At 43.7% G+C, this 27,988-nt stretch overlaps 3 protein-coding genes across 3 annotated transcripts; 2 read left to right on the top strand and 1 right to left on the bottom strand.

Annotated features, from left to right (window-relative positions):
- Nucleotides 1-5: 5 nt before the first annotated feature.
- Nucleotides 6-27,987, bottom strand: LOC310999818 (gamma-aminobutyric acid type B receptor subunit 2-like; the record flags this gene model as incomplete). Its single annotated transcript, XM_083990384.1, has 17 exons — nucleotides 6-141; nucleotides 241-343; nucleotides 451-514; nucleotides 2,184-2,468; nucleotides 3,556-3,666; nucleotides 4,548-4,664; nucleotides 5,262-5,360; nucleotides 6,441-6,545; nucleotides 6,645-6,757; nucleotides 7,796-7,876; nucleotides 7,973-8,033; nucleotides 9,249-9,521; nucleotides 10,199-10,379; nucleotides 12,941-13,047; nucleotides 13,183-13,353; nucleotides 24,385-24,522; nucleotides 27,769-27,987. 17 exons carry the CDS (start codon nucleotides 27,985-27,987, stop codon nucleotides 6-8), a joined length of 2,364 nt encoding a protein of 787 aa, XP_083846510.1.
- On the top strand, nucleotides 14,510-19,688 carry LOC310999147 (uncharacterized protein; the record flags this gene model as incomplete). The annotated part of the gene is made up of 2 exons (XM_083989471.1): nucleotides 14,510-16,171; nucleotides 18,015-19,688. The coding sequence occupies 2 exons, from the start codon at nucleotides 14,510-14,512 to the stop codon at nucleotides 19,686-19,688; spliced, it is 3,336 nt and encodes a 1,111-aa protein (XP_083845597.1).
- On the top strand, nucleotides 21,131-22,978 carry LOC310999032 (tripartite motif-containing protein 16-like; the record flags this gene model as incomplete). Its single annotated transcript, XM_083989334.1, has 1 exon — nucleotides 21,131-22,978. The coding sequence occupies exon 1, from the start codon at nucleotides 21,311-21,313 to the stop codon at nucleotides 22,976-22,978; it is 1,668 nt and encodes a 555-aa protein (XP_083845460.1). The 5' UTR covers nucleotides 21,131-21,310.
- Nucleotide 27,988: the final 1 nt, after the last annotated feature.

Here is a 27,988-nt window from a genome sequence, read left to right as displayed (position 1 = left end):
TTGGCTCAGCAGCAGTGATGTAACTGTGACCCGGGTGGACAGAGGACGGACAGACTGGAGCTGCTGCAGCTGACGCCGCCGATGACGGGCAGGTAGGAGAGATGGAGGATGGGCAGCTGGACGGAGAGACGGCGCCGCACGCTGACACGGAGAGACGGAGACAGAGATGGATCAGTAATTCATTCATTCATCTGTTTATCTACCAATAATATTGATCGATCGGCTCTGACTGGGACTCACAGCTCAGGAGAGTTGATGTCGTCGTCTGGACTCAGCTGGTTCCTGTCTGAGCGTCCGACGTCCGCACACACCTGAGCTTCATGAGTCACACACCTGACCTCACCTGTCACACACACACACACACACACACACATGAAGGTACGTCACATGTCTTCATTTAGATTTTACTTAATTAAAATATTTTATTCTCTGTGGTTTTATTGCTGTTACCGTCGTTCACATGATGAAATGTCTCAGCGAGAAGCAGCCTGATGCTGTGGAGCTCAACATCCAGCTGCAAAGACGACAACATTATATAGAATATACTATACAGTATAAAGGTAGATGTTTGTGTTAAGGCTCCATACAGTATAAAGGTAGATGTTTGTATTAAAGCTCCATACAGTATAAAGGTAGATGTTTGTATTAAAGCTCCATACAGTATAAAGGTAGATATTTGTGTTAAGGCTCCATACAGTATAAAGGTAGATGTTTGTATTAAAGCTCCATACAGTATAAAGGTAGATGTTTGTGTTAAAGCTCCATACAGTATAAAGGTAGATGTTTGTATTAAAGCTCCATACAGTATAAAGGTAGATGTTTGTATTAAAGCTCCATACAGTATAAAGGTAGATATTTGTGTTAAGGCTCCATACAGTATAAAGGTAGATGTTTGTGTTAAAGCTCCATACAGTATAAAGGTAGATGTTTGTGTTAAAGCTCCATACAGTATAAAGGTAGATGTTTGTATTAAAGCTCCATACAGTATAAAGGTAGATGTTTGTATTAAAGCTCCATACAGTATAAAGGTAGATGTTTGTATTAAAGCTCCATACAGTATAAAGGTAGATGTTTGTGTTAAAGCTCCATACAGTATAAAGGTAGATGTTTGTGTTAAAGCTCCATACAGTATAAAGGTAGATGTTTGTGTTAAAGCTCCATACAGTATAAAGGTAGATGTTTGTGTTAAAGCTCCATACAGTATAAAGGTAGATGTTTGTGTTAAAGCTCCATACAGTATAAAGGTAGATGTTTGTATTAAAGCTCCATACAGTATAAGACTGAATAACATTAGTTTTAATGGTTGATTTACGTACATGCAAATTAGGGACAATTTTTGAATTTCTTTTAGAGACATTTCTGGGAAAAAGTGGTCAAACCTTTTTTTTTTTCTTTCTTTAAAAAGTTTAAACATTTCTAGGAAAATGGAGTTATTGTTGTTTAGTGGCGCCCCCCCCGCCCCCGCTGGTGGTTTTGTGAATAGAACAACAATTGTTGTGTATATTTATCTTATACGAGCCCTTTGATCCAGAAATGCGAGTGTGAGAAGAGCGACAGACACAAACAGAGCACCTTTCATAAAAGACGCTCTATCTCCTTTTCTAGAAAAAAAGGAGGGATTTTGGTGAAACCCAGCCATGTTTAGCTTGACTTTTCTCAGGAACGGAGGCACGTAGAAACAAACGGTTTGTGGTCATTTGAAGCATAAAGTTAAACCTTTCAAATGAACAGTATGTGTTGGTGGCAATAATATAGAATACACTGTGGCTCTACAAAAATCGTCAAAAATGGTCTAAATTGCCGGTACACTTGACTAAAACTTTGGAAAGGAGCGCGGCACTCAATGAGTTAAGAAGATTTTTTAGAAAACTGTACAATTTCGAGTTAAAGTTGGGGAACCCTCTCACGGACCCCCGAACCACTGCCTTCATCAAAGCTAAAGGCAAAATATTGGAGTTTGTCACTTCTTGTCATATTTGGTGTTTCCTCACCTGTGCAGTCCGACTCTTTAACCGCTGGTTTAACCGGCTCAGCTGATCTTCCTCCTGCTCCTCCTCCTCCTGCTCCTCCTCCTCCTCCACAGCTTCTCCCTGCAGCTCTGACGACTTCCTCAGCTCGCTGCTGCTCCGACTCACGAGCGAGATCTAAACAAACACAGAAACAACAACAACAACATCACACACGTTGTCCCCATCGGAGGTGAAGAACTGTTGACGTCGACGAGACGAGACCCGGACCGTCGGCAGCAGCAGGAAGCCCAGGATCCAGATGTTGCAGCTGAGGACGAGGATGCTGCTCAGACAGAACTGGAGCGGAGGATTGTGGGACGTGAGCAGCGACGCCGACGCTCCCGACACGCTGAACGCTGCCACGGCGAACACGCACACGCTCAGGCGTTTACCGCCGACGGCCGGACGCTGCTGCACCTGAACGCACCGGCTGCTCCAAGCCAGGAAACACACCAGACCCTGAGGAGGGAAAGAAAGACAAGGAAGAATTATAGCGAATTACAGTGATGGGTCAGGTCCGGGCTAATTTTTGGCAAATTCTGAGCAACAAACAGCAGAATAGGAAGACAAGACAGTTGACCTTATAATGTTTGTTGTGCACCAGTTGAGAATTGAACCCATAATCTCTGGAACCAAAGACCGTTGTCTATCTCACTGAGCTAATTGGCAAGTGACAGTGCTACAGTGGCTTCACAAATTGAGTAAGCCATTCACTGTCGTGCAGGCAGATTTGAAGCCACTGTAAAAAGAAAATTAAGTTTTTGAGGTAAAATTCTGGTATGTATTTGTCAAACATCATCTACCATGACTCTAACATTGTGTACATTTGTTTCACAAAGACCATCTGGTGTGTTGATTTGTTATCATCAACTCCCTTGCTGGGTCTTGAACTCACATCCTCTGACAACAACAACCGGCTGCTAACACACTGAGCTAATTGTCTGGAAACAAAACCTTCTGTGTGGTTTCTCAAATTGACTCAGGGAGTCAAAGCAGTTGTCAAGTCAGATTTCAAAAATGATCAAAATGTCAGAAATTCTGTTATCTAAACGAATACATAAATTGCATCTAGACAGCATGGAAATGTTGGTGATTTGTTTTTAATGATAAGTGTTTTGCTTCATAAGAGAAAATCTGATGTTTAAAAATGCCACTCTTACATTGACTTCAGTTGTTCCCATGAGAGCAGAATTCAAAATGTTCTACAAAATTCAGTTTTTGAGATAAAATTCTGATATTTGCCAAACTTCATCAACCATAACTCCAGAATAAAATGTATTTAGCAGGAATTGGATGGTATATGTTTACAGTTCTGTTTACAGTCCAACGTTTTCATGCACTGTAGGCTCAATTTTTGATAATTCAAAAATCAGAGAAATAAGTTTTGTGGAGGACAGTCTGATGATGCTCTCTAGCAAGTTTGGGGTCAATTGAGCAAAAATTGAAGAGGAAGGGGAGGACACACACACTTGTGTTCAACATGACATTTTGCAGTGTGTGTGTATATGTGTGTGTGTGTGTGTGTGTGTGTGGTTGGGGCTCTGACCAGCAGGGGGCCTTTGTATCCGAACACGGCGGTGAGCCACAGCTCCATGTTGGAGCAGCTGCAGGTCTCAGAGAACATCTGGAGGACGGCGTCGGGGTCGGAGGGGTCGGCCTGAGGCGACAACACAAGGCACAAGTAACTGAGTCACTGAGTGTAAAACATGTACAGTTTAAATCAAGTATAACACATGTATAAGTATAGTATAAGTACAAAACATGACAATACAACACATGGCAACCTTTGGGACATAAAAACCCAAAGGAATTGCACAAGGATTAAAGGGATAGTTCAACATTTTGGCAAATTGGCCCATTGCCATAATCCCTATAGTCATAGCAGTAGGTTTGTTACCTTTATTTATTATTTTAATCACCACGCTATGAGATAACAATGGAACGTTACGAAACTGAGCCGTTTTCGAGGTAAATACAGTATAAATACAGAGACTACTTGCTGAAAAACTGTCCCTGAAGGCAACGCGCATCAGCGGTTTTGCATGAATTTCCCTCTAAAACAACTCTGTGTGGTAACGTTGTGTTATTATCTCATAGCGTGGTGAATGTGCAGCTCACAACTTGTCCACCAGAGCGTTGTGGAGTTGTTGGATTGTGTATTTGATGAGTTTGATGAGGGAAACCAAGAAATCCCATAATGAGCCTCCGTAGCGTAGCTCTGAGCAGCTCACGGCTCTGCTCCGCCGTTCTAAAAATAGCTTGCACCGACAATTAAAGGTAACGAACCTACTGCTATGACTATAGGGATTATGGCAATGGGCCAATTTGCCAAAATGTTGAACTATCCCTTTAAAGTGTAAAATGTGCTACATGTTGTTCAACATGTTAATAGCACACGGAATAAAAGGAGTGTGTTTTCTCTTATGGCGCTTTTCCACTACATCGTCAAGGCTCGGTAACGGTGCTTTTCCACTACAGTTCTTCTAGTTCCTCCTCAGCGGGGGGGCGGGGTCGTTGCGGGGCCACATCGTCTCTCACCTGAGGACGATGCTGCAGCTCCACCCGTCTGAGAGGGTCCAGGACCTGCCAGGTGGTTAAAACAAACACCTCCAGCAGCAGCAGACTGAGGCCGACACGTCCTCCTCCCCGCAGGCGCTGAAAACAGACCCACCATTAAAAACAACAACGTCCACCTGGCTCAGAGTAGAGCACTGGAAAAGAGAGTAAGGACAGCATTGGTCCAATGGCAGCGCCTCCTGGTGGAGGAATATGGGTTTTGCAAAAGCGCCCAAGAACTGACATCTCTGCATTGTTGGTGAATGAGCAGTGTGGTGTTTTCAATCATTTAAGGACATTTATAGATCACCCACGTTAATAGCATCATTGAGGATCCTTTACAGATAAACATTAACACACAGGCGAGTAAAAAACAAACAAACAAAAAAAACAGTTGTCTACATTAATGTTTCAATCTACATTTTGTAATAAACAAATTATAAGTATAATTTGATGTGACCAAGACACCTAAAAAGAAAAACACGGCCGTTTTCATCAATTTACAAGCAAGTGGGCAACACACATACATTGGAGTGAATGGGTTTTCTGGGCGCTTTTGCAATACCCATATCCTGCCACTAGGGGCGCAAAACCCTTAAACCCTTAAACCCTTAAACCCTTACCACGGGAGTCAATGGTGGTGTCTTTAACAGCGCTCTAGCTCAGAGACGTTCATGTGGGCGGAGTCAGACTCACCTGGTGTGTGACGCTGCCCAGAGCGTAGAGGCTCCAGCACCTGGTGAACAGCGCGGCGACGCCCACGGCGTGGCCCACTGACAGCGTCCACAGACGGACCTGCACACACACACACACACACACACACACACACACACACACACACACACACACACACACACACACACACACACACACACACACACACACACACACACACACACACACACACACACACACACCTGACCTTTGACTTTTGAAATATAAGTTCAGTTGGTTCATATTACAGTTGTTTACGATCACTACGGCCTGTTTTTCAACACTTTTTCAAAACTATAAACGCGGTGAACACAACATGAGCCTGTGTGAGCTGCGCAATAAACACATTTCTTGTTCTTTTGCACAAAATACACACATTTGACACATTTAAACTTCTTTCACACACAAACTCAAACTAAGACTTAAACAATAGATTACATTTTGCTTTCACATTGTCAAAACAGGAAAGCTCACGAAGGCAGAAGTGAACAGCTGCTCACATTGAAGACTGAAACTAAATCATGTCCTGAATTTGGTTTAAAAAAAGAAAAAGTTAATTGAGTTTATGTAAATACATCAATCACAGCGGACTCCATCTATGTAAATAATGGACATGTATATATAAACATGTTGGAGACACATGTTTATATAGTATGCAGTCTGTTGTCAGGCTCTTTCAGTCACATGAAGTGTAAAACAGAAGGGCTTTTACTGTATTTCTTCTGTTTGTAATTTATTTTCACACATCTATGAATGAACAGATGCAGAATTTTTTTTCTTTTTCAGTCGCTTTACTGTAGAAATCTTGTCAATTATTCTCTTTTTTTGTAAAGTGTTTGTCCTGCAAAGCTGCTCTGGGATGGGTCGTTCAGTTTTTGTAGCTACTAAGTGTTCCTGGGGACATGATAATACTGAGTGTTTGCAAAAAAAGAAACAAAACTCCTGCATTTACTAAACCCAACAAAATAAAAAATGAAGAGAGGTTCAAAAGAAACAACAGCACTAAAGAAGACAATTAATGATCAACACAATAATCTGTCTGTAGTAAAAGCAGATCTGACATGTGATTGAGTGTTTTTACGACTCTGCTTTGACTAAGATTTTGTGAATTCTGTTCATATTGATCGTGGAATATTTGTGAATATACTTTTAAAAACGCACTGAGCAGAGAAGGTCAAACGTGGCGTCGGACACTGAGGCTCCGTCCAGACCAGAGACCAGGACCCAGGAGGAGGAGAGGAGGAGGCCCAGCAGGAGCAGCTCGTCCTGGGATGATGATGATGATCCATCACCACCGCTGCTGCTGCTGCTGCTGCTGCTGCTGGACCGGCAGCAGTGGTGGGTGAGGACGAAGCACAGGACGACCAGAGTGAAGACGATGGTCACGGCTGCAGCTGACGAAGCAGCGACATACAGGTGGACGTTCACACCTCGGAGCTGCACACGCACTGGAGTCCGGTCTCTGGCTGGTCCTGGACCTGCAGCAACATGATGTCATCGTTTAACCCTCATATCTCATACCAGAAACTGCTTAATTACTGAAAAAGGACCTTTTTTCCCCCACTTTTTTTTCCATAAATCTTTAGATGCCAATTTGAATGCTTTTAGTGCTAATTTAAATAATTTTAGGTCCCAGTATTTTACGATATATGAAATGAAAAGTGAAATTGCTGAATGGGAATAATTACAGGCTGGGATATGTCAATAATTAGCAACAACACTGATTTTTAGGGACTCATAATTTTTTGCTGTGTCAGATAAAAAACAAAATAGAAACTCTTTCCCCTTTTTTTAATGAGTAGTCTTCAGTCCCTAATCATTGCCCCCCTCCCCCTAGTATTATAAATACTGGCACCTGAAATGTTAAAATTAGCACCTGATTTTTAGAGATTTGTTTTAGGGATGTGATATTTTTAGGGTGTTTTAGAAGTGGACAAAAATCTCCCCTTTTCAGAAATTAAGGAGTATTTTTTTTTTTTTTTTAATTTACAAGTCTGTTACAATGTTTTTGCTAATCATTGACATATCCCAGACCAATTATTCCCCCTCAACAATTTCACTTTTCATTTCATATATTGAAAATATTGTCACCTCAAACGTTGCAATTAATCGGTTCTTATTGGCATCTAAAGGGTTAAATATTTGAAAATAATTGAGTAGGCTACTTGGTAGTTTTGAGCAGAACTGAAGTGGAATAAAACATTTATGTTTATTTATTCATATAGAATATTCATATATGATATTTTTAGGATGTTTTAAAAGGGGAGAAAAATGCCCCTTTTCAGAAATTAAGGAGTTTTTTGTGGATTTGTGTTTGAAAATCAAAAAATTGTCAAAAAATGCACAACTGGACCAAATATGATTAGGAACATCATATCCAGTGTGAAATTAGAGAAAAAAAGAGTCTTCTGGTATTTGGGTTGAACCTCATCAATAAAACTGATTGATCGGTAGCTTTAATCAACAGCTTCAAACCAAACAAACACAGTGAACGAATTGAGAGTTTAGTTTCTGACCTTTGAATCTGATCAGGTGACTTGGCAGCCGGAGCTGCTGCGTAGACGTACTGAACTCCCCCACCAACACACCGCTGCTGCCTGAGGACACACACACACACACACACACACTAGTGTACAGACGCTGAATGAGTGTGTGAACGTGAGCTGGGCAGCGACAGGTGTTCATGTCGTTACCTTGAAACTGGATCAACTCGATTACCGTCATCCTCTCTCCGTTCCTGAAGGAAACTGGTCCCTGAAAAAACACACGCAGGTGACATCATGTTTACAAATATACAGGTGAAAATCACACAGGTGACGTCATGTTTACAAATATACGGGGGGCAACCGCCATTCCGACATCCCACCAGTCCGACATAGGCCTGTCAGAATAGCGGTATGTCGGAATGGCTCTATGTCTAAATGGTGGGATGTCGGAGTGGTGAGATGTTGAAGTGGTGGGATGTCAGAGAGGTGGGATGTTGGAGTGGTGGGATGTCGGAGTGGTGGTACGTTGGAGTGGTGGGATGTCAGAGAGGTGGGATGCCAGAGTGGTGGGATGTTGGAGTGTTGGGGTGTCGGAGTGGTGGGATGTCGGAGTGGTGGGGTGTTTGAGTGGTGGTATTTCGGAGTGGTGGTATGTTGGAGTGGTGGGATGTCTAAATAGTGGGATGTTGGAGTGGTGGGACGTCGGAGTGGTGGGATGTTGGAGTGGTGGGATTTCGGAGTGGTGGTATGGTGGAGTGGTGGGATGTCTAAATTGTGGGATGTCGGAGTGGTGGGATGTTGGAGTGGTGGGATGTCGGAGTGGTGGGATGTTGGAATGGTGGTATGTCGGAGTAGTGGGATGTTGGAGTGGTGGGATGTCGGAGTGATGGGATGTCGGAGTGATGGGATGTCAGAGTGGTGGGATGTCGGAGTGATGGGACGTCGGAGTTGTGGTATGTCGGAGTGGTGGGATGTCAGAGTGGTGGTATGTTGGAGTGGTGGGATGTCGGGAGTGGTGGGATGTTGGAATGGTGGGATGTCGGAGTGGTGGTATGTTGGAGTGGTGGGATGTCGGGAGTGGTGGGATGTTGGAGTGGTGGGATGTTGGAGCGGTGGGGTGCCGGTGTGGTGGGATTTCCGAGTGGTGGGATGTTGGAGTTGTGGTATGTTGGAGTGGTGGGATGTTGGAGTTGTGGTATGTTGGAGTGGTGGGATGTCGGAGTGGTGGGACGTCGGAGTGGTGGTATGTCAGAGTGGTGGTATGTTGGAGTGGTGGGATGTCGGAGTGATAGGATGTTGGAGTTGTGGTATGTTGGAGTGGTGGGATGTCACAAAAATGTCAGGTAACAAAAATATACATGTACAGGTAAGTAACAAAACTATACATGTACAGGTAAGTAAGGTATACAGTGTGCTGAGGTGTGACCAGGTGTATACAGGTGTGTGTCCAGATGTGTACAGCTGTGGTGTGTGTTGTGCTCACCGTGACTCCCTGCAGCTGCGTGCTCCTCACGGCCTCCAGCAGCAGCCTCTGAGCCTCCTCCTCGCTCACCGTCTCGTTCCTCCTCCTGCTGAACTTCTCCCTCTGCTTCATGGCCTCCGTCACCTGACTCAGAGCCGTGGCGCCGACCCAGACGGCGTCGTAGGCGAAGGCGTGGAGGGGACTGGACCAGGACCTGGACCCGGACCCGGAGCGGTCCTGGTCCTGGTCCTGGTCCAGCTGGCGGAGGTAGGAGTCCTGATAGTCCTGAGGAGTCTGAGGGACAAGGCCACAGGTACAGGTGAGTCTCTGCCCGCTGCGTCCCTGAGCCTCTCTCTACCTTCACTCTGACCAGATGTTTTTTTAATTTTTTTATTTAACCTTTATTTAACCAGGAATAATCCCATTGAGATTCAGAATCTCTTTTGCAAGGGGGTCCTGGCCAAGAAAGCAGCACAGTACATTCACATCAAGTACACATTTGGACAACATCAACAAAACAAACATAAAAACAGCTAAAACAGTAACAGCAAATCACATCATTACATTATAATCACCAGCTGCGTTCGGTGAGAGGACATGTGCATTCAGTAGTCAAATAGTCCTTGATCCTGGCTTTAAAATCTTCCATACTTGGGAGATAATCCAATTTAAGATGACTCTGTAATTTATACCAGGACGAGGGTGCGAATGCTTTGAAGGCACTTTTCCCAAAGACAGTTCGCGTACAAGGAATAGTATACATTATCAATCTATCGTGCCTGAGACTACAGCTTCTGGTGTTGACTTTAGGAACCAAGAGAGAACACAGATAAGGAGGCAAGTCACATAGGATGGCCTCATAAAGAAAACAATACCAGTGTTCCCATCTACGATTGTACAAAGAAGGCCAGCCAACACTCTCATAAAGACTACAGTTATGAGTACGAGTATGAGTACGAGTATGTTCTGACCCGTCCAGATGTTGCCGGGGCGTCGGTCCTGCTGAGGACTCTGCTCTGCAGCCTGATGGATCCGTCTGCGGCCGCCAGCAGGTCGCCGGCCGGGCAGCTGGAGCTCCGCCCCCCCAGCCGCCACCCGGCCGCTGCTCCGTCAACCACCAGCCACTGGTACCAAGCGCCAAACAGCTTCAGTCTGTGGGCCTGGAGACAGCGACTGACGGTTACCACGGCAACCGCATCCATCCGTCCATCCATCAATCTATCATCCATCCATCATCAATCTATCATTTATCCATCCATACATCCATCCATCATCTAGCCATCCATCCATCCATCCATTGGTCCATCATCTATCCATCCATCCATTCCATTTTTTGCTGTTGTTTGTTTGTTTGTTTATCTGGTTCTTATTGCTCTTTGCTTGTCTCTTGTGTGGCGATGCTGTCTTTTTTTCTTGTTTGTTTCTTTTTTGCTTTTTGTTTGCTTTTCAACGTTCTTGGGGACAACGGATGGAAATTAGCCTTTGGCTACACTCCGGCTTGCTTACATCTTATTCCTAGTGAAGAAATGATCATTAGCATGCATTGTCCCTCCCAAATAAACTATTAATAATAATTATCTATCCATCCTTCCATCCATCATCCATCCATCCATCCATCCATCCATCATGCATCCATCCATCACGATGAACGTACGCAGCAGTAAACTTCAGACTCTTGGTCCGACTCAGTGATGATGATGATGAAGATCCTGACGTCTTGATCCTGCAGTGAAAACATCAGACCTGATCAATCGACCACTTCATCATGGATCAGATCTACTCTACTGTGACTCTACTGCAATTCGCTTATCAAGCATCCAGAGGGGTGGATGACGCCATTGCGACTCTTTTGCACATAATTTATAGCCACCTTGAGAAGCCCAAGGCTCATGTTAAGATTTTATTGGCGGATTTCTCATCCGCTTTTAATACAATCAGGCCCAGAACATGTATTATCATCGGAATTTGCACTTGAAGCTGGCCTGATTGCCTGGATTGTGGATTTTCTTAGTGGTAGAATCCAGCAGGTCAAAGTAGGAACATCACTCTCTGAAAAAATGATCACTTCCATTGGCTCCCCTCAGGGATGTGTTCTGTCCCCTCTTTTATTTATTTTATATACTAATTCATGTTCTAGCATCTTTCAAAACAGATTTTTTATGAAGTATGCGGATGATACTGCCTTGGTCAGTCTTTTATATGATGAGGAAAAGGAGCATGGCCCAGTACTTGAATACTTTAACTGGTGCGAAAAGTCAAACCTCCTCCTCAATCCATCTAAAACCAAGGAAATGTGTGTTGATTTTAGAAAAGAGGAAGCCCCCAACACAGTAACCTTAATTAATGGAAAGCCAATACAACAAGTCTGTGAGTTTAAATATTTAGGGATTGTGCTTGACAGCAAGCTTAAGTTTGACAAGTGGACAGATCAAATCTGCACCAAGTCTCAACAAAGAATGTTCCACTTAAAGAAACTCCTGTCCTTTAATGTTGAAAGGAGAATGCTTCAAATGTTCTATTGCTCCTTCATTGAAAGCATTCTTTCTTTTTGTATTACCTGCTGGTTTGGCAATGCCACAGAGGCACAGAAAAAGAGGGTTAGAGAAATTATAACCATATCTAGTAAATTGCTGCGCATTACTTTGCCATGTATGGAAGGCATCTACAGAGATAGGATAGAGAAAAAGGCAAGGAATATTATAGGTGACCAAAGGCACCCCCTTGCCCACTCATTTAACCCTCTTCCATCCGGGCGACGATATCGCTATAGCTGGTCTGACCAGGTTAAGGCTGCGATAAACATAAAGCTGACTCACTGATGATGAGTGTTAATGATGAGTGTTAATCTGTGTGAAAGTTGTACTGTGCTGTTTTTATCTGTGTTGTTGTTGTTTTTTAGATGAAATGTCAAGTGATCTGCTGCAACTCAATTTCCCTACGGGGACAAATAAATTACTACTACTACTACTACTACTGTGACTCTACTGTGTCTCTACTGGACTCTACTGTGACTCTACTTTGACTCTACTGCAGTGTTGTTTTCGTTAACGATGACGGTGACGAAATATTTCGTTGACACCCCGTTTTTTCATGACGATAACGAGACGGTGACGAGACAAACATGGCTCTCTGATGACGAAAACATGACGAGACGTGTGTGAGTTGACAAGACGAGAACGGACGTGAATGTTAGTGGTAGGGCTGTGCGGTTGCCTCTAAATTTCATATTGTGGATTATAAGTATAAGTATTTTCGTCAAAAAGACTAAGACTAAATCTAAAATGCCTGCCAAAAACAACACTGCTCTACTGTGACTCTACTGGACTCTACTGTGACTCTACTGGACTCTACTGGACTCTACTGTGACTCTACTGGACTCTACTGTGACTCTACTGGACTCTACTGTGACTCTACTGTGACTCTACTGTGACTCTACTGTGACTCTACTGTGACTCTACTGTGACTCTACTGTGACTCTACTGGACTCTACTGGACTCTACTGTGACTCTACTGTGACTCTACTGCAGTGTTGTTTTGTCAGTGGTAGGGCTGTGCGATTGCCTCTAAATTTCATATTGTGGATTATAAGTAGAAGTATTTTCGTCAAAAAGACTAAGACTAAGACTAAGACTAAATCTAAAATGCCTGCCAAAAACAACACTGCTCTACTGTGACTCTACTGTGACTCTACTGTGACTCTACTGTGACTCTACTGGACCTTCATCCTCTTCATGCTGCTGCAGACGTCGTCAGAGAGACTCTCTGATGAAACCACCTGAACATCGACCTTCACCAGCTGCCTGAGCAGATCCCTCCTCACCTGCAGGACATGCACACACACACACACACACACACACACACACACACACACACACACACACACACACACACACATGAATCCTCTGGCCTGCGGTGATGATGTCACAGGTCAGGGGGTCAGCTGTGAGGTCATCACCTGTGAGCCTCTGGGCGTCTCCTGTGTGACGACGCCGACTCTGTTCCACTTGTGGCGCTGCAGCAGTTTGACCGCCGCCTGGTTCAGAGCTCGGTCCGACGGCGCCGAGCTGAACAGGTGCCCGTACCACTTCCTGTTGGACAGGCTCGGGGGCGTGGCTGCGAACGACACCTGTGACATCACAAGGACAGCAGAGGTAACGGTGTCGGACCCTGTAGAGATATATTGCTCGTACAAGAACCTGTAGTGTATTATCCACCTGAACTTTTTGCTTTAAAGGGACAACGAGGAGTTTAGGAAAAGCGAAGTGTTTTCACACTACATTTATGAGCCTCCGCACCGTGAAATTCTTTGACCGGCGCAAGACAGACTCATGTTTTCATTCATCAAGAATTAAAGTCAGAGGTTGGAAGACGATCACATACCGTCGTAGTTCCCACCATAAACGGCGATTCAGCGGCGTTATTCTCATGACTCGCCACGAAACCGAAAGTAAAGAAACGCTGGTCGGCTCGACCAGCATTTCCACCACCACTAATAATAACAAAATAACGATAGAGAAAAAACAATATATTTATCTAAAATGGACCATTAACAAGTGGTAACGTAGATTCATCCACATTAACGTGAGACTTTTTTATAACTGTGACAGTGGTGGTCCTGTCACTATGCCTCCAATTGATCATGTGCCCTGGCTACTTGGCCAAGGGGTTGTCCCTTTGGGAGACTGGCAAGCACGCATGACTCTTACCCGGGAGGTGTGGGTTTAGGGTTTCCTTCTTTGACAAACACAGCTTGTGTCCAATAGGATTTTAGAAAAAAAAAAAAAGAGCAGACCTGAAGGTAACGAGTACTTTTCAGCCTTCCTAGAAATTAACTCGAGTAAAAGTAAAAATATTTGTCTTGGAAATGTATTCAAGTAAGAGTCATAAGTACCAAAGAAATCTAATACTCAAGTAAAGTACAAATCCTCTGGATATAGTACTATAGTACTCCGTTACTGTCCACCACTGAATATAACCAGACTTCATTGTAAATAGGAGAAGTTGAGATTTACAGCTGCTGCTCCTCGCACTGGAATGAGGAAATATCTGATTATCTGCTGTCAAACACACTGAGCTGCTGCAGCCTGATCATGTGTTTCCTTGTTCCCTCCCCTTCAGATCTACAGTTTGAAGATGGGTGGAACCAACATGTGGTGAAGAGGAGGAGCCGACAGGCCCCGTTCACTGCAGAGACACATGTTGTTGAGATCAGAGCTCAGACTAGTTTCACTTCTGAGCAACAGAAACTCAGACAGTCGTCGTCGTCGTCTGTGAGAGGTGAAATGGCGCAGAAAGGAGTTCATCTGGACCAGGAGACCTTCTCTTGTTCCATCTGTCTGGATCTACTGAAGGATCCAGTGGCTATTCCCTGTGGACACAGCTACTGCTTCAGCTGTATTAAAACCCACTGGGATGCAGAGGATGGGAAGAAAATCTACAGCTGCCCTCAGTGTAGGCAGACCTTCACACCGAGGCCTCCTCTGGTGAAAAACACCATGTTAGCAGCTTTAGTGGAGCAGCTGAAGAAGACTGGACTCCAAGCTGCTGCTGCTGATCACTGCTATGCTGGACCTGAAGATGTGGCCTGTGATTTCTGCACTGGGAGGAAACTCAAAGCTGTCAAGTCCTGTCTGGTATGTCTGGTCTCTTATTGTGAGAAACACCTGCAGCCTCATTATGAATCTCCTTCATTTAAGAATCACAAGCTGGTGGAGCCCTCCAAGAAGCTCCAGGAGAACATCTGCTCTCGTCATAATGAGGTGATGAAGATGTTCTGCCGCACTGATCAGAAGTGTATCTGTTATCTCTGCTCTGTGGACGAACATAAAGGCCACGACACAGTCTCAGCTGCAGCAGAAAGGACTGAGAGGCAGAGAGAGCTGGAGCTGAGTCGACAAAACATCCAGCAGAGAATCCAGCTCAGAGAGAAAGACGTGAAGGTGCTTCAACAGGAGGTGGAGGCCATCAATGGCTCTGCTGATAAAGCAGTGGAGGACAGTGAGAAGATCTTCACTCAGCTGATCCGTCTCATGAAGAAAAGAAGCTCTGAGCTGAAGCAGCAGATCAGATCCCAGCAGGAAACTCAAGTGAGTGGAGTCAAAGAGCTTGAGAAGAAGCTGGAGCAGGAGATCACTGAGCTGAAGAGGAAAGACGCTGAGCTGAAGCTGCTGTCGCACACAGAGGATCACACCCAGTTTCTACACAACTACCCCTCACTGTCAGCACTCAGTCCATCTACACACTCATCCAGCATCAACATCCGTCCTCTCAGACACTTTGAGGATGTGACAGCAGCTGTGTCAGAGCTCAGAGACAAACTACAGGACCTTCTGAGAGACACGTGGACAAACGTCTCACTGACAGAGACTCAAGTGGATGTTTTACTGTCACCACCACCAGAGCCCAGGACCAGAGCTGACTTCTTAAGATATTCACAGGAAATCACACTGGATCCAAACACAGCATGCACAAATCTGTTATTATCTGAGGGAAACAGGTATGTAACATTGATGACTACAGTTCAGTCTTATTCTAGTCACCCAGACAGATTTACTGAATGGTCTCAGGTCCTGAGTAGAGAGAGTCTGACTGGACGTTGTTACTGGGAGGTGGAGAGGAGAGGAAGAGGAGTTTATGTAGCAGTCACATACAAGAATATAAGCAGAGCAGGGAGTGAAAGTTTGTTTGGAGGTAACGACAAATCTTGGTCATTAGTTTGTTCCAACAACAGTTTCACATTTCGGTTCAACAGCATCCAGACTCCAGTCTCAGGTCCTCAGTCCTCCAGAGTAGGAGTGTACCTGGATCACAGAGCAGGTATTCTGTCCTTCTACAGCGTCTCTGAAACCATGACTCTCCTCCACAGAGTCCAGACCACATTCACTCAGCCTCTACATGCTGGAGTTCGGCCTTACTGGTCTAATGGAGACACGGCAGAGTTGTGTAAACTCAAATAGACAAAGATCATTGAAGGAGCAGTTGGTTAAAGGGATAGTTGACCCAAAATTCAAATTTCACTCATTATCTACTCCCCCTCATGTCGAGTCCTCCGTGGCTTCTCTGAGTTACAGCGGGGATCCGCGCAGCAGTATTTGTCCATATAATTTTTTTTTTTTATTTAACCTTTATTTAACCAGATAAAAGCCCATTGAGATCAGGATCTCTTTCGCAAGGGTGACCTGGCCAAAAATGGTCAGCAGCACGCGGTACAGCAGCAATACATGTCAACACAGAAATGCAAAGAATAACAATTAGATTAGAACAATAATGGTTGTCAATGGATACCAACTTTCTTCGTCCAAAAAGACACACCAAAAAACATCCAAATACCTCCATACTGCTCATCTGTAATGTCCCTCTTGTATTGAAGCCCCGACATGAGAAATTGTCCCACCGGTGACACAGGAAGAGCAGTGAACCGAGACACTGGGAGCTTCCGTCGAGCCGACCAGCGTTTCCTTACTTTCGGTTTTGTGGCGAGTCATGAGAATAACGCCACCGAATCGCCGTTTATGGTGGGAACTACGACGGTATGTGATCGTCTTCCAACCTCTGACTTTAATTCTTGATGAATGAAAACATGAGTCTGTCTTGCGCCGGTCAAAGAATTTCACAGTGCGGAGGCTCATAAATGTAGTGTGAAAACACTTTGCTTTTCCAAAACTCCTCGTTGTCCCTTTAATGTCGAACAGTTAATGCCTATTATAGTAAGTTATATCCTTATGTGGTGGAGAAGGTGGAGTTTTGGAGTTAGAAAGTATATAAAGATTGTGGTTTTGAGCCATAGAGGGAGATCTCACATTGGCATCAGAGATGCTCCAGGATTCGACATTTTTTGTACGCTGTTCTTCTTCTTGTTAATAAACTCCTTTTTTGAATACAAGTGAATACGTGTCGGCGGTGATCCCTTCTTTTCATCAGCACATCAACAGAGATGGACAGAGTACTTGACCCCAGTACCTGAGTAAGACTACAAATACTACTGGTCAAAATTTACTCCGTTACAAGTAAAAGTAGCTCAGTCGACATGTTACTCGAGTAAGAGTAAAAATGAATTACTATACTTTTTTCTAAATGAATGTAAGGAGCTTTTAACTCTTGTTTGTGAGAATGAACTCTTTGAAAGCAGCTGCACTGATGTGCTGCTTTTATTTCATTTCATTTATTGTTTATTTGTGACGGGACTTTGCATATTAATGAACATTATAAAAAATGTATGTAATTTAGGGGTTAGGGTTTCCTTCTTTGACAAACACAGCTTGTGTCCAATAGGATTTTAGAAAAAAAAAAAAAAAAGAGCAGACCTGAAAGTAACGAGTACTTTTCAGCCTTCCTAGAAATTAACTCGAGTAAAAGTAAAAATATTTGTCTTGGAAATGTATTCACATAAGAGTAATAAGTACCAAAGAAATCTAATACTCAAGTAAAGTACAAATCCTCTGGATATAGTACTATAGTACTCCGTTACTGTCCACCACTGAATATAACCAGACTTCATTGTAAATAGGAGAAGTTGAGATTTACAGCTGCTGCTCCTCGCACTGGAATGAGGAAATATCTGATTATCTGCTCTCAAACACACTGAGCTGCTGCAGCCTGATCATGTGTTTCCTTGTTCCCTCCCCTTCAGATCTACAGTTTGAAGATGGGTGGAACCAACATGTGGTGAAGAGGAGGAGCCGACAGGCCCCGTTCACTGCACAGACACATGTTGTTGAGATCAGAGCTCAGACTAGTTTCACTTCTGAGCAACAGAAACTCAGACAGTCGTCGTCGTGTGTGAGAGGTGAAATGGCGCAGAAAGGAGTTCATCTGGACCAGGAGACCTTCTCTTGTTCCATCTGTCTGGATCTACTGAAGGATCCAGTGGCTATTCCCTGTGGACACAGCTACTGCTTCAGCTGTATTAAAACCCACTGGGATGCAGAGGATGGGAAGAAAATCTACAGCTGCCCTCAGTGTAGGCAGACCTTCACACCGAGGCCTCCTCTGGTGAAAAACACCATGTTAGCAGCTTTAGTGGAGCAGCTGAAGAAGACTGGACTCCAAGCTGCTGCTGCTGATCACTGCTATGCTGGACCTGAAGATGTGGCCTGTGATTTCTGCACTGGGAGGAAACTCAAAGCTGTCAAGTCCTGTCTGGTATGTCTGGTCTCTTATTGTGAGAAACACCTGCAGCCTCATTATGAATCTCCTTCATTTAAGAATCACAAGCTGGTGGAGCCCTCCAAGAAGCTCCAGGAGAACATCTGCTCTCGTCATAATGAGGTGATGAAGATGTTCTGCCGCACTGATCAGAAGTGTATCTGTTATCTCTGCTCTGTGGATGAACATAAAGGCCACGACACAGTCTCAGCTGCAGCAGAAAGGACTGAGAGGCAGAGAGAGCTGGAGCTGAGTCGACAAAACATCCAGCAGAGAATCCAGCTCAGAGAGAAAGACATGAAGGTGCTTCAACAGGAGGTGGAGGCCATCAATGGCTCTGCTGATAAAGCAGTGGAGGACAGTGAGAAGATCTTCACTCAGCTGATCCGTCTCATGGAGAAAAGAAGCTCTGAGCTGAAGCAGCAGATCAGATCTCAGCAGGAAACTCAAGTGAGTGGAGTCAAAGAGCTGGAGGAGAAGCTGGAGCAGGAGATCACTGAGCTGAAGAGGAAAGACGCTGAGCTGAAGCTGCTGTCGCACACAGAGGATCACACCCAGTTTCTACACAACTACCCCTCACTGTCAGCACTCAGTCCATCTACACACTCATCCAGCATCGACATCCGTCCTCTCAGACACTTTGAGGACGTGACAGCAGCTGTGTCAGAGCTCAGAGACAAACTACAGGACCTTCTGAGAGACACATGGACAAACATCTCACTGACAGAGACTCAAGTGGATGTTTTACTGTCACCACCACCAGAGCCCAGGACCAGAGCTGACTTCTTAAGATATTCACAGGAAATCACACTGGATCCAAACACAGTATACAGTTACCTGTTATTATCTGAGGGAAACAGGAAAGTAACATTGATGAGAGAAGTTCAGTCTTATTCTAGTCGCCCAGACAGATTCACTGGGTATTATCAGGTCCTGAGTAGAGAGAGTCTGACTGGACGTTGTTACTGGGAGGTGGAGAGGAGAGGAGGAGTTTCTGTAGCAGTCGCATACAAGAATATCAGCAGAGCAGGGGGAGAAAGTGTGTTTGGAGGTAACGACAAATCTTGGTCATTAGAGTGTTACAACAACAGTTTCACATTTTGGTTCAACAGCATCCAGACTCCAGTCTCAGGTCCTCAGTCCTCCAGAGTAGGAGTGTACCTGGATCACAGAGCAGGTATTCTGTCCTTCTACAGCGTCTCTGAAACCATGACTCTCCTCCACAGAGTCCAGACCACATTCACTCAGCCTCTACATGCTGGAGTTCTGCTTCACTGGTCTGATGGAGACACGGCAGAGTTGTGTAAACTCAAATAGACAAAGATCATTGAAGGAGCAGTTGGTTAAAGGGATAGTTGACCCAAAATTCAAATTTCACTCATTACCTACTCCCCCTCATGTCGAGTCCTCCGTGCCTTCTCTGAGTTACAGCGGGGCTCCGTGCAGCAGTATTTGTCCATATAATGGTTGTCAATGGATACCAACTTTCTTCGTCCGAAAAGACACACCAAGAAACATCCAAATACTCGGATGTGCTCGTCTGTAATGTCCCTCTTGTATTGAAGCCCCAACATGAGAAATTGTCCCACTGGTCAGGACACAGGAAGAGCAGTGAACCGAGACACTGGGAGCTTCCGTCGAGCCGACCAGCGTTTCCTTACTTTCGGTTTTGTGGCGAGTCATGAGAATAACGCCACCGAATCGCCGTTTATGGTCGGAACTACGACGGTATGTGATCGTCTTCCAACCTCTGACTTTAATTCTTGATGAATGAAAACATGAGTCTGTCTTGCGCCGGTCAAAGAATTTCACGGTGCGGAGGCTCAGAAATGTAGTGTGAAAACACTTTGCTTTTCCAAAACTCCTCGTTGTCCCTTTAATGTCGAACAGTTAATGCCTATTATAGTAAGTTATATCCTTATGTGGTGGAGAAGGTGGCGTTTTGGAGTTAGAAAGCATATAAAGATTGAGGTTTTGAGCCATAGATGGAGATCTCACATTGGCACCAGAGATGCTCAAGGATTCGACATTTTTTGTACACTGTTCTTCTTCTTGTTAATAAACTCCTTTTTTGAATACAAGTGAAGACGTGTCGGCTGTGATCCCTTCTTCTCATCAACACATCAACAGAGATGGACAGAGTACTTGACCCCAGTACCTGAGTAAGACTACAAATACTACTAGTCAAAATTTACTCCGTTACAAGTAAAAGTAGCTCAGTCGACATGTTACTCGAGTAAGAGTAAAAAAGTACTTGCTTTTAATGAATTACTATACTTTTTTCTAAATGAATTTAAGGAGCTTTTAACTCTTGTTTCTGAGAATTAACTCTTTGAAAGCAGCTGCACTGATGTGCTGCTTTTAGGGGTTAGGGTTTCCTTCTTTGACAAACACAGCTTGTGTCCAATAGGATTTTAGAAGAAAAAAAAAAAGAGCAGACCTGAAAGTAACCAGTACTTTTCAGCCTTCCTAGAAATTAACTCCAGTAAAAGTAAAAATATTTGTCTTGGAAATGTATTCAAGTAAGAGTAATAAGTACCAAAGAAATCTAATACTCAAGTAAAGTACAAATCATCTGGATATAAGTACAGCACTCAAGTAAATTTACTCCGTTACTGTCCACCACTGAATATAACCAGACTTCATTGTAAATAGGAGAAGTTGAGATTTACAGCTGCTGCTCCTCGCACTGGAATGAGGAAATATCTGATTATCTGCTCTCAAACGCACTGAGCTGCTGCAGCCTGATCATGTGTTTCCTTGTTCCCTCCCCTTCAGATCTACAGTTTGAAGATGGGTGGAACCAACATGTGGTGAAGAGGAGGAGCCGACAGGCCCCGTTCACGGCACAGACACATGTTGTTGAGATCAGAGCTCAGACTAGTTTCACTTCTGAGCAACAGAAACTCAGACAGTCGTCGTCGTCTGTGAGAGGTGAAATGGCGCAGAAAGGAGTTCATCTGGACCAGGAGACCTTCTCTTGTTCCATCTGCCTGGATCTACTGAAGGACCCAGTGACTATTCCCTGTGGACACAGCTACTGCTTCAGCTGTATTAAAACCCACTGGGATGCAGAGGAGGGGAAGAAAATCTACAGCTGCCCTCAGTGTAGGCAGACCTTCACACCGAGGCCTCCTCTGGTGAAAAACACCATGTTAGCAGCTTTAGTGGAGCAGCTGAAGAAGACTGGACTCCAAGCTGCTGCTGCTGATCACTGCTATGCTGGACCTGAAGATGTGGCCTGTGATTTCTGCACTGGGAGGAAACTCAAAGCTGTCAAGTCCTGTCTGGTATGTCTGGTCTCTTATTGTGAGAAACACCTGCAGCCTCACTATGAATCTCCTTCATTTAAGAATCACAAGCTGGTGGAGCCCTCCAAGAAGCTCCAGGAGAACATCTGCTCTCGTCATAATGAGGTGATGAAGATGTTCTGCCGCACTGATCAGAAGTGTATCTGTTATCTCTGCTCTGTGGATGAACATAAAGGCCACGACACAGTCTCAGCTGCAGCAGAAAGGACTGAGAGGCAGAGAGAGCTGGAGCTGAGTCGACAAAACATCCAGCAGAGAATCCAGCTCAGAGAGAAAGACGTGAAGGTGCTTCAACAGGAGGTGGAGGCCATCAATGGCTCTGCTGATAAAGCAGTGGAGGACAGTGAGAAGATCTTCACTCAGCTGATCCGTCTCATGGAGAAAAGAAGCTCTGAGCTGAAGCAGCAGATCAGATCCCAGCAGGAAACTCAAGTGAGTGGAGTCAAAGAGCTTGAGAAGAAGCTGGAGCAGGAGATCACTGAGCTGAAGAGGAAAGACGCTGAGCTGAAGCTGCTGTCACACACAGAGGATCACACCCAGTTTCTACACAACTACCCCTCACTGTCAGCACTCAGTCCATCTACACACTCATCCAGCATCAACATCCGTCCTCTCAGACACTTTGAGGACGTGACAGCAGCTGTGTCAGAGCTCAGAGACAAACTACAGGACCTTCTGAGAGACACGTGGACAAACGTCTCACTGACTGTGACTCAAGTGGATGTTTTACTGTCACCACCACCAGAGCCCAGGACCAGAGCTGACTTCTTAAGATATTCACAGGAAATCACACTGGATCCAAACTCAGCACACAGAGAACTGTTATTATCTGAAGGAAACTTAACATTCATGAGTAAATCACAGTCTTATTCTCGTCACCCAGAAAGATTCACTTCATATCTTCAGGTCCTGAGTAGAGAGAGTCTGACTGGACGTTGTTACTGGGAGGTGGAGAGGAGAGGAGGAGGAGTTTATGTAGCAGTCGCATACAAGAATATCAGCAGAGCAGGGTTTGAAAGTTGGTTTGGAGGTAACGACAAATCTTGGTCATTAGATTGTTCCAACAACAGTTTCACATTTTGGTTCAACTGCATCGATACTCCAGTCTCAGGTCCTCTGTCCTCCAGAGTAGGAGTGTATCTGGATCACAGAGCAGGTATTCTGTCCTTCTACAGCGTCTCTGAAACCATGACTCTCCTCCACAGAGTCCAGACCACATTCACTCAGCCTCTACACGCTGGAGTTCGGCTTTACTGGTCTTATGGAGACACAGCCGAGTTGTGTAAACTCAAATAGACAAAGATCATTGAAGGAGCAGTTGGTTAAAGGGATAGTTGACCCAAAATTCAAATTTCACTCATTATCTACTCCCCCTCATGTCGAGTCCTCCGTGCCTTCTCTGAGTTACAGCGGGGCTCCGCGCAGCAGTATTTGTCCATATAATGGTTGTCAATGGATACCAACTTTCTTCGTCCAAAAGACACACCAAAAAACATCCAAATACCTCCATACTGCTCATTTGTAATGTCCCTCTTGTATTGAAGCCCCGACATGAGAAATTGTTCCACCGGAGGAAGAGCAGTGAACCGAGACACTGGGAGCTTCCGTCGAGCCGACCAGCGTTTCCTTACTTTCGGTTTCGTGGCGAGTCATGAGAATAACGCCGCCGAATCTCCGTTTATGGTCGGAACTACGACAGTATGTGATCGTCTTCCAACCTCTGACTTTAATTCTCGATGAATGAAAACATGAGTCTGTCTTGCGCCGGTCAAAGAATTTCACGGTGCGGAGGCTCATAGATGTAGTGTGGAAACACTTCGCTTTTCCAAAACTCCTCGTTGTCCCTTTAATGTCGAACAGTTAATGCCTAATATGGTAAGTTATATCCTTATGTGGTGGAGAAGGTGGAGTTTTGGAGTTAGAAAGCATATAAAGATTGTGGTTTTGAGCCATAGAGGGAGATCTCACATTGGCATCAGAGATGCTCCAGGATTGAACATTTTTTGTACACTGTTCTTCTTCTTGTTAATAAACTCCTTTTTTGAATACAAGTGAAGACGTGTCGGCGGTGATCCCTTCTTTTCATCAACACATCAATATCAATCTTCCCTCTAATTTTCAAAACTCCTGAGCAGAAATTCAACTCCCCTGATGAGCTGCTTGAGCGACTGTGAGCAACGTCCACATGCTGGTGCTATGGCCTCACCTCTACAACTCCAAATATCAATACAATTGGCTATTACTATTATGATTAATAATAGATTATTTTGACAACATTAAAGGCTGCTCCATATCTAGGTCAGTTACAGTTAATGATAACAAAATACAATATTCTTTTGGCAAAATAGATTTAGCATTTATTGCCATATGAACAATATGGAAAAAATAACTAACATCAAGTTGGTGTCATCAACTCTTGACACAGAAGCATTCTTGATATTATAATAATAATAATAATAATTCTCAAGCAAAAACTTAAATCGTAGTTGCACTACAGACCACGGTTAAGGTCATAAATTTAACAATTCGAAGCCACATTAGGGAGAAATAAACAGTAAACTAGTCGGGGATATTTGAGTGTGCAACTTTTTTTGTCTTCTGGGAAAAGAGGTGGAGCAGTGTGCAATTGCACAGTAAAACTTTAGACCTTAGAGGGAACAGTGGTCAATATACCACAAGCCAAAAAAGGAAACAAGCCGTACCTGCACCAGGTGGAGAGCGGGCAGAGAGCGAGCCACCAGTGATGTCACCGCTGGACACACGCCTCCCAGCAGCAGCAGGTACTTTGGCCCCGCCCACAGCGCGTCGAACAGAGCTTTGAGCGCTGTGGCCGGGTCACACTGTGGAGAGGATCCAGATGTTTTGACATTTATTACTTTCCGTGTTACAATAATTGTTTTTTCTCCCTCGCGTCTGTTTTCAATTTCAGTTTTATTTTAAAAGCCAGATCCAAACTGTTGGGGTCCAAACATGTGTTTCTGGTTAAAGAGTCAGCTGCTGTCGACTGCTGAGTGTTCACTGACTCATGCACTGGAGAGGAAAAACTAATCATTACTGGATTATATCACAGGCTTCTCTCTCCTCCCTGCTTTTATTTTGAAATTCCTGTGTATTTTATTGGGATTTTATGTGACAGACCAACATGAAGTAGAGCATCAATATGAAGTGGAAGGAAAGTGATTCATGGTGTTCAAGGTTTTTGTATGACATGCAATACTTTGATGAACCTTTCTCTGCGGTTCCAGCTACAAGTCCTTTGGGGTTTGTCTCCAGCAGCTGTTTTTTGCAGTTCCTGCCCGTTGTTCTTCTCTGCAGAGCAGCTCCAGTTGAGTCAGGTTCAGGTTGGATGGAGAAGCGTCTGTGAGCAGCAGTTTTCAAGTCGTTACCACCGATTCTCAGTAGGATTTAGGTCTGCAGGACTTCGAACGGGCCGATCTAACACATGGATTTTCGTTTTGCATGCACAAAAAGTTCAATTTTGGTCTCTGATTTGTAAAAGATCTTAATTAAACACCATGTATCATTTTCCTTCCACTTCACAATTGTGCGCTACTTCCTGTTTGTCTATCACATAAAATCACAATAAAACACGTTGAAGTTTGTGGTTGTATGAATACTTTTCCAAGACATTGTACCTGTTTTCTGTTTGTTTATCTTTTGTTTGTAGCTCCTCATCCTTCATAGAAACTACTTGATAACAGATCCGGAGCAGCAGCCAATCAGAAGCCGCCTCCGCCCGGGCACCACATCCACACTGCAAAAACTCAAAATCTTTCCAAGAATATTTGTCTTATTTCTTGTCAAAATGTCTCATTTCTAGTCAAAACTAATCTCTTTCCACTTAAAATTAGACTCATCACCTAAAACTGTACTTGTTTTTAGATCATTTTCATTTGTTTCAAACAAATTTTCACTTGAAATAAGTAGAAAAATCTGCCAGTGAAAGCAAGTTTTTTGTGCTTGTAATAAGGAAAGAGATTTTTCTACTTATTTCAAGTAAAAGCGTAAATCTTTGCACATCTATTTCTTTGGCAGGTGCGTCGGAGGGTGACAATTAAGTCCAAATTAGAAAAAGAAGAGTTCCCGCACACATGGCCAACTTGCAGAATTTATTGCATCGGTGCTGGACCTTTTTCAAGCTAAAAATTTTGCCGAAACGTTGCAATGCTATAAATTCTGCAAGTTGGCCATGTGTGCGGGAACTCTTCTTTTTCTACTTATTTCAAGTAAAAAAAAATGCTTGAAAGAAGTAAAAAGTGTCTAAAAACAAGCTACCTTTTATGTGATTTTACGTATAATGAGATTTGTTTTGACTAGAAAATGACATTTTGACTAGAAATAAGACAAATATTCTTGGAAAGATTGAGTTTTTGCAGTGCAGCTGTGTGGGTGTGTAATGGTAAATTTGAATATTCCTTTGTTTTAATCACTTGAGACGTCCCCACATCCTGCTTTACCCCCAAGATTGTCTGCTGGCAGAAGTCTCTATTTCATTATTCACACTGCAAAAACTCAAAATCTTTCCAAGAATTATTTGTCTCATTTCTTGTCAAAATGTCTCATTTCTAGTCAAAACTAATCTCTTTCCACTTAAAATAAGACTCGTCACATAAAAATGTACTTGTTTTTAGATCATTTTCATTTGTTTCAAACAAATTTTCACTTGAAATAAGTCGAAAAATCTGACAGTGAAAGCAAGTTTTTTGTTCTTGTAATAAGAAAGAAAAACTTGGCCCCCTTTCATATTTTTCTACTTATGTGTGCGGGAACTCTTCTTTTTCTACTTATTTCAAGTAAAAAAAAAATGCTTGAAAGAAGTAAAAAGTGTCTAAAAACAAGCTACCTTTTATGTGATTTTACGTATAATGAGATTTGTTTTGACTAGAAAATGACATTTTGACTAAAAATAAGACAAATATTCTTGGAAAGATTTTGAGTTTTTGCAGTGTAGCTGTGTGGGTGTGTAATGGTAAATTTGAATATTCCTTTGTTTTAATCACTTGAGACGTCCCCACATCCTGCTTCCCCCCCAATATATCAGATCTCCTTTTGTTTGTTACCCATTTGTGTATTTTACTGCAGGATGCCCCAGGTGTGAAACACATCCTCGGGGGTCGGTGCCAATACCTACAACAAGACAAAACAGAGTGAAAACACTGTCTTGAATATGGGGTCGACCCCTGCAGCAGACAAGAGGGTGTGGAACACACCTTAAGGGGCGTTCCTCAGGTATAAATGTTTAGTCTCCCCATTTCTCTTGGTCTTTTCTTTACCATCACCGCTCGGGTGAGGACTGACCTTTCTTGGCAAGGAAATAAAAAGCTTGTCGGCCGGCAGAAGTCTCTTTTTCATTATTCACACTGAAAAAACTCAAAATCTTTCCAAGAATATTTGTCTTATTTCTTGTCCAAATGTCTAATTTCTAGTCAAAACTAATCTCTTTCCACTTAAAATAAGACTCGTCACCTTAAAAATGTACTTGTTTTTAGATCATTTTCATTTGTTTCAAGCTAATTTTCCACTTAAAATAAGTAGAAAAATCTGCCAGTGAAAGTTTTTTGTGCTTGTAATAAGGAAGAAAAACGTTCAGATTTTTCTACTTATTTCAAGTAAAAGAAAAAATCTTCGCACATCTATTTCTTTGGCAGGTGCGTCGGAGGGTGACAATTAAGTCCAAATTAGAAAAAGAAGAGTTCCCGCACAAATGGCCAACTTGCAGAATTTATTGCATTGCAACGTTTCGGCAAAAAAATTTGCTTGAAAAAGGTCTAGCACCGAAACTTTGCAATGCAATAAACGTTTTGGTGCTAGACCTTTTTCAAGCAAAAAATTTTGCCGTGCAACGTTGCAATGCAATAAATTCTGAAAGCTGGCCATGTGTGCGGGAACTCTTCTTTTTCTACTTATTTCAAGTAAAAAAAATGCTTGAAAGAAGTAAAAAGTGTCTAAAAACAAGCTACCTTTTATGTGATTTTACGTATAATGAGATTTGTTTTGACTAGAAAATGACATTTTGACTAAAAATAAGACAAATATTCTTGGAAAGATGTAGAGTTTTTGCAGTGCAGCGTGTGTGTGACGCCCACCTGTGAGTCCAGCAGCTGCAGCTGGAGCTCGTAGTTCCCCAGCGGTGGAGGCTGCTTCTGCAGGTCGTCCAGAGCCAGTCTGACAGCCGGACCCACGCCGGTCCGGTTCCCCCCGGCCGCCGGCATCAGCAGCAGCACCGGCAGAGGATGCCTGAGCTGGGCCGTTACCGTGCCGACCAGCAGCAGCAGCAGCAGCAGCCTGAAGGCGTCCAGCTCCATG

The sequence above is a fragment of the Trachurus trachurus genome, assembly GCF_905171665.1.
Source record: "Trachurus trachurus genome assembly, chromosome: 16".
Classification (NCBI taxonomy): domain Eukaryota; kingdom Metazoa; phylum Chordata; class Actinopteri; order Carangiformes; family Carangidae; genus Trachurus; species Trachurus trachurus.
Note: the sequence above shows the minus strand (reverse complement) of the source record. Positions and strands in the feature narration are given on the sequence as shown.